General features: G+C 40.8%; 1 protein-coding gene across 1 annotated transcript; it reads right to left on the bottom strand.

Annotated features, from left to right (window-relative positions):
* Positions 1–3,361: 3,361 nt before the first annotated feature.
* Positions 3,362–6,875, bottom strand: LOC112561059. Its single transcript, XM_025233256.1, has 2 exons — positions 6,671–6,875; positions 3,362–4,187 (listed from the first exon to the last, which is right to left on the bottom strand). The coding sequence occupies exon 2, from the start codon at positions 4,133–4,135 to the stop codon at positions 3,362–3,364; it is 774 nt and encodes a 257-aa protein (XP_025089041.1). The 5' UTR covers positions 4,136–4,187; positions 6,671–6,875.
* Between the last annotated feature and the right edge of the window lie 277 nt (positions 6,876–7,152).

Raw genomic sequence — 7,152 nt, 5'->3', positions numbered from 1 at the left:
CAGCCAACCTAAGACAGCCAACCTTCTATCAATGTATGGTAAAACAAGTGCTAACTGTTGTGCCACCATACTGCTCCCATTGATCAGAGGAGTTGTCCAATTTCAAAACGAAATTACCTTAATGTCAGCTACTTTTTTTTCTGTAGCAAAATCTGCAATGGTCATCTGGAAAGGAAAAAATATTTCATAATATTTGAAATTTTCTTTCAGTTTCTGCAGATAGCAAAAATAACAAAGCTTTAAATTTTAAATGTTTGCAAAGCTCTTTCCCTCCAGCTCTGATCTACTAAAACCATACAAAAGAGGTACGTGGTTTTACTTTTTTATTTATTCATTTTTTTTGTAGAGAGAGTTAAAAAATACTTGCAAACTATTTTTTGTAAATATATTTAGGTTAAAGTTTGTTTTACTTGAAAGGAATTAGCAATTTAAAAATACAATTAAAAATAGATTTCTTTAAAAAATTGAAAAAAATTTAATGCACTGTCCTCGTTTTCACGATAAAGATTGACACAAACCTTGATAAGTCTTGCCAAAGAGTGTGGTTGAGGCAATACCTCCTGGAAGTTCACAAAAGTTGTCCTTCACAAACTTGCCATTGCAAGTTCTCTCCCCTGTGCAGTTGAGCTGTTGCCCAATCACAAATGGGCAGTCCTTGAGACTTCCACCTCATCCTGCGAAGTCACTATTCATTCTGCTATTGCAATAGAAATGCCAATGTTAATGCCTTAATTAATTAAGTTTTAATGAATGTAAATATTTCCATCTTTCACATATATGCTGTTCCCAAATGAAATGCTCATATGTGTGTGCGCGGGTTTGCACTATGCAGCTGACGAGAGGGGACAGGGTCTGGTGTAACCCTTGCCCGCGGCTGTCAAGGAGGCCCGCCTTGGTCAGTTGATTTTTTTTTCTTCTTCTCCTTTTCTTTTTCTTTTAAAGAAAGGTCTAAGGACAGAACCCCTAGCATTATACTGCATATACAGTATTGCAGCGGTTCTCAAACCTTGGGGGGCGCGACCCCCTGGGGGTCCGACGTCCTACAAGGGGGTCGCGAAAGGTGGTCCTTTTTTAAGGAAGTTTCTTATACCGTGTATTAGTGAAAGTAGCTTAGATTGTGACCATCAGTAGTGTGAGTGGTGAGGGCGGCGAGCTCAAACTCCAAATCTCTTCTCCCTATTCAATACACTGTCTCGGCAATGCAGTGACTTCTCACTTCAAAACTCAAAAACACACATCCCCCTCTCAACAATATAGCCATTGATCAGGTGAAGAATGTAATTATTGCCCATGCTAAACGGACTGCGAAAAAGGTTTCAGCATTACTTCGCTGAAATTGATTGTGACTAAATACGATTGGATTTCGTAATCCATTTCTGGCTTGATCCCTAGCACAAGCGGGTTGTCCACGGAAGAAGAAGAGCAGCTCGTCGACCTTTGCAAGTGACCAATCCTGAAATGGTCTTTCAAACAACACCAGTGCCAACATTCTGGATTAGCGTCAACGGTGCTTTCTGAGAAAGCAATGAAAGTTCTGCTGCCATTTTCAACTTCATATATGTGTGAGCAAGGATTTTCAGCATTGGCAGCACTGAAGTCTCAATACAGAAATCGTGTGGACGCAGAGGCTGAGCTGCGAATAGCAGTGGGTACGAAAATCGCACACAGGTTCGCTTCTCTATGCAACAGCAAGCAGGCTCAACCTTCTCATTAATCAAAGTGAGTGTCCAATAAAATAATATTATTAGCACCGGAACGAATTTTGCTTAGTAAAATTTCAAACAGTTATATTCTTGCAGATACGAACTTTGTTCTTCCGTTGTTTGATTTCCTCGACGCGGCGTTCGAGGTTAGCTAAGGCTCCCCCCGCTCTTCCACCGACCTAGCTGGCTAAGGGGGGTCGCGGACGTACCGGTGTTCGTCAGGGGGGTCGCCACAAGTAAAAGGTTGAGAACCGCTGCAGTATTGGGTAACACTGAGTTAACTATGTTAGTCCGGCCCTCTAGAACCATCCCAGTTTCTCATGCGGCCCCTTGGGAAATTAATGCCCACCCCTGGTATAAGTCCAAAATTGAAATAAGATCTATCATAACTATGGTGTACTTAATATCTCAGTAAAATACAAGATCCAGCCATTGTAGCATTGGGTAGAATCACCGACGTGTACAAGTTTGTGAGTAGACAACACAAAGCATAGCAAAGGGAGATAAGTAAAGTACTTAAAAGTATAATTAGTAGGAGAAAAACACACAGAAAATGATGTTTCTAAAACACTCTAATTTGCAGCCACTTTGTAAAGTAGACAGTCTGGATAGTCTCACATTTGCCTCTGCTTTCTTCAAAACAATCAAGTTTGAAAGACATAAGCTATGCACACAATGCAATAAATAAAATCCAGGCTTACACATTCATTTAATGAGAGGGTTTATAGCTTATACATGAAATCATGCACAGCAGTTACTGAGTATTGTATAATCACAAATTCAAGATAATTAGCACGGTGTATAACATAACTTAAAAGTGAAAAAAAGATAACAATACTGTTTATCTGTCTAAAGATAGTACTACAAATAAAAAAGTAGCACATTAACAGAGCAAATAGGCAATGGCCGTAAAAATGTTGATATTCTTGTAAAAACAAATTTTGTTTGCAATGTCTTTCAATTTAATTTGAAAATAGAAAGGCATAGTGAGTGTCAAGAGAGACTAGTTGGACTGATGCCTTCTATGATTCTCGGACTTGAGAGCCCAGCACCGCTTCTCTCCTCCTTCCCACAAACCCCCATCGCCAGGTGTCAGACGGTATCTCTCACCTCATCCCTTGCTCCGGTCAGCAGCAAGTATAACTTCAGCTCGGGTTTCTCAACATGAGCTCTGATGTAACGTTGCCGATAATGACCGAGAGGATACCTTCTGTCACTAGTGATTTCGTGGTGTGTGCTTCAATCATGTGACTCTTAGTTTGGGTGGTTGGGGGTATGCTGCTGTTCACGCTGTTGTTGGTAAAGATGATGTATGCTGCGGTATCGTTACTCTTAAGCTAGCTAAATGAATGTAGATGGTACAGCACGGTAAACCAGGGAAAATATAACCAAAAATGTAAAATAGAAAAGCAAATACAATTTAAAGCAGAGCGAAGCATTTCTCCATGAATAGCGAGTCACAGCTTTTTTTTTTTTTTTTAACAATGATTCTGTTTGTTTTTGGAGCTTATTAAATGATTGACATGCTCGCTAACTTTTTTTTCCAGTCAGCAAAGCAACATTTAAAAGAAAGTTGCTTGAGGCAAGATTTACACAGAAAACTCTTCTTGAGTAGAGAAAGTATCTTGGAACATTTTTACGAGACGATAGTCTTGACGTCAGCAAGAATGGTGGTGGCGCAAGCTGGACACGTGGACATCGTTGACCCGCAAGTCGCGCACAGCAGGAAGTGACCGCAGGGCAGCAGGGTCAACTCCACTGGCCGCTCCTTGCACACGCGCATATTTGCCGCGCTTCCAGCCGCGTCGTTTTCGCGTCGCGGCCGCATCCATTCTCTTCCTCAGCAACAGTGCCTCCGCCTTGCGGTCGCCGTGGTCAGTGAAATCCCTATTCTTGGTGTTCTGGCCCACCGGGTTCGTGCCCGGTCTTAACTCCGTCTCACTTATCTCCTCGCCGTCGACGCAAATGTCTGCGTTACCGCATTTACTTGCAACAGTCGACGATGAGGACGATGACACGGTGCTTGCGCTGTCCTCTGACACCACATCAGCCTGGGGATCTTTTCTTGCCGCAGAGGTTGATCCAGGATCAGAGAAAGTGTCTCCTGAATCCCTTTTTGTTCCAGCATCGACAAAAGCAAAGCCTACAGTTTCGCTGTCTTCCTCTCCTAAAACCTCCAGCTCCTCCAGGATCGCCTTAGCACGAAGATTCTGAGCTGCCCAAGCGTTGACACCAGAAGTGATGAAGCATTCGGCTGCTGCTGCTGCTGGTGGAGCTGGTGGTCTGGAGTCGTGGTGGGTGGGTTGGGCCAGACTCTTAAGAACTTTAGCCACCGCGTTCAGTACGCGAGATTCTTGAAGAGTGGACTCCAGCTGTAGGACGGCCTGCACGGCTGGAAGGTTCAGGACGAACGAACGGTCGAGGGTTTCCATCAGGAGGCAAGCAGCGAGGGTTTGGGTCTCTGCCTAGATGCTGAGATAATTGCTGTGAAGAAAACAAATGCGATAGACAAAATGTGTAAAGCGTATACTCACACTCCTAAGGAACATGCTCTTAGCGCTTAGGAACAAGAACAAGAACGAAACATAGACATCATACTAGGGACAGAAAAACAAACAAATAGCATATGAACTATAAAAGAAACAAAATCAGCACTAAACGAAGAATAAAATCAAGTACAGAAAACAAAAAGAGGAATTAAATAACAAGATCAAGAGCTGAGAGTAATATGATATTGCAAAGGGATAGATACACATGGTACAGGGTTTTTACACTACAAACGAGACGGCAGACGCTTACACACGAGCGAGAGAGTGGATTTGACGCAAGTGACATTCCAAGGTGATGTTAAAAGACTATACATCACTGTCACACCAACAGCCCAAACGAAAGAAAAGTGCAGCTGAGGAATTCGGAGCATTACCTGAATTGTACCACAGTGCGCCAAGTCATGCATGCTCCGTCTTTGTACGTCTCCAGGGCACATGCTCCTTGATATAATGAAAAATACATTTGGACCTAATGACAGATTTGTGTTGCTTCAATAGAAGACACATCTTGTTATAATGGAAGACACTATCACAGGTGAATATCGGCCAACGAGGGTGCAGCTGGACCTAGCATACTGGTGAAATACTGTGACCAACATGGAACAAACCTTCAATTAACTATCAAGCTTACAGGCGGCATTAAATCACGCACGAATGAGATCTTCACTACTTCGCATTTGCAGTAAACTGTAATTTCTTTAAAAGTTCAATTTGTTAAGAAATTTTTTAAATAACCTGAATATATGTAAGTAAAGTGGCCGAAGAAATAAGCTATCCTTACCACAGCCAAAAGAACAGCGTAAATCCATTACGTATGTTACTATTTTTAGACCTATGACCTCAAGCTCACGTGACTCTTATTTCGTTTTCTCTTTTGTGAGAGGCTTTAGCACTGGGCTTGGCGATGTGTGTATAAGCAGCCAGCATGACAAACACTGCATGCGGTCCCAACATGCTTTATTAACAACAGATGTGTGTTCTGGAGTTTTCTGTGCACCGCAAGTTTGCGTATCGTTAATGGGAGACAAACAGAATGTTTTCTGATAGTCTTTTACAAGCGAAACTGGATAGTGGTTTAGTGCTTAACGATAATTGCCATGTTATTACTAAAAACCTTCTATACATGCCACTCGAACAAATGTCGATTGTTATTTTTAAATGTATTTTTATTCGCAATTTAACTTTGTTGCTATAAGATTAATAGGAGGTCTCATATAGAGAAATAATAAACTGGTAGATATCCGATACTGAGGAATAATCAGTCTCCAGATGTTGCAGGTACAGAAACGGAAAATCAAGAGATGACTCGTAAGGAGACTAGGAAACCAGTCTCATACAAATGTCTTGCAGAGACATGAAAACCCTGACGTATGAAAGAAGAAGGGGATAGTTTATTACTTTCAATCTAATATTCAATTATTTTATTTTAAATAAGCATTTATGTAATATCAATGAATATGCCACGACACTGCTTGTATAATAGTATTTTTCTTATTTTATCGTTCTTTTAAATATTTACATTTAGAAAGTCGATAAATATGGCATGACACTAGTTTAAAGTATTTTGCCTTATTTTCGGTGTTCTTTTAAATATTTACACTTCTATCATGCAATATTCTTTGCCACGACAGCTAAGTAATGCCCGTTAATAGGACATTATGTTTATGTAATGCCAGTGAATAGACGTGACTCAGATCCGTAAAGACAAGCTGTCAGAGGAGATGACCGAAAGGTAAGAAGTTCATGACTGCTGTAATGTCAGAACTACTCCCACCATCTCTCTTTCCAACGGGCGACGTTGAAGAACCGGAAGAATGACACATGACTGAATGACCGATCGTTAGTTTTTCCCTTAGAGTGAATCACTGACACCGATTCTTAATCCCACACCAGCGGACTAATACATCAACTTCCCTTCTGAAACTGTGCTACGCACGTTTTGCTTCTCAATGTCGTCTGACAAACCGAAAAATACACAAATATCTGAGGTCACCGTGGTTGGAGCCAGCGCAAAGTTATTTTCAGATTACAACGAACAGACTAAAAGAAATTTCGTCAGGATTGCTAGAGCGTGTTACAGGATGAAGAAAATCGTAACTTTGAAATGCCTGAGTTTGGCTTAACTCACTTAAAACACACAAAAATAGCAAATGTTTGGAAGAAATGTTTAAACTGCGAAGTGAAAAGTAATGAATTCTTCGATTGGTATCTTAAATAGCGGAGATCTTTCTCTCTCTCACACACACAGATATTTCACTAAATATAAAAACACGTGTGTCAGATGATAGACGAGAAATTTATTTTTCTTGTCTTTCGTGTGTGTGTGTGTATGCGCGCAAGTACATGTGTTTGTGTGTGTGTGTGAGAGAGAGGGAGAGATATAGTGAGAGAAACTTTTAAAGTCAAATGTGGACTTACCGTGAATTTGAAGTCTGTAACCTCGGTGACTGAAAAATCATAAAAGACAGGTGAGGTATTTTCGTTTCGTTTCTCGTTGTCTGTCGGTGTCCTAGACATCTTCTTCACGAAAAACGAGACAAAATAGTCTCATGGACAGCTTTCAAGTTGCCTACACCATTTCCAGCGCAGTAGTAGTGACCGTCATTATATAGATGCTTCAAAAGGTGCTGACACTATGACTCACGTGACCATTGCGAAATCTCTTTTCTTAGCTTTTGAGATTTTCCCGATTTTACTCTTAATGAACTCATTCGTGGCTTAACAAAGTTATTTTGGTGAAAAGTTTGGATAAATGTGACTCAAAACTTTGATGGCGGTGAAAAAACTTTGTGAAAATTGCCTTAATTACGGTTGCAATTCACGAGAACACAACAGCAGTGAAAGAGATTTGACTCACAATGTCTATAAATATCGAAATATCAAATGGCATTGACCCGTGG

This window comes from Pomacea canaliculata, linkage group LG1, assembly GCF_003073045.1.
Source record: "Pomacea canaliculata isolate SZHN2017 linkage group LG1, ASM307304v1, whole genome shotgun sequence".
In the NCBI taxonomy this organism is placed as follows: Eukaryota; Metazoa; Mollusca; class Gastropoda; order Architaenioglossa; family Ampullariidae; genus Pomacea; species Pomacea canaliculata.
Note: the sequence above shows the minus strand (reverse complement) of the source record. Positions and strands in the feature narration are given on the sequence as shown.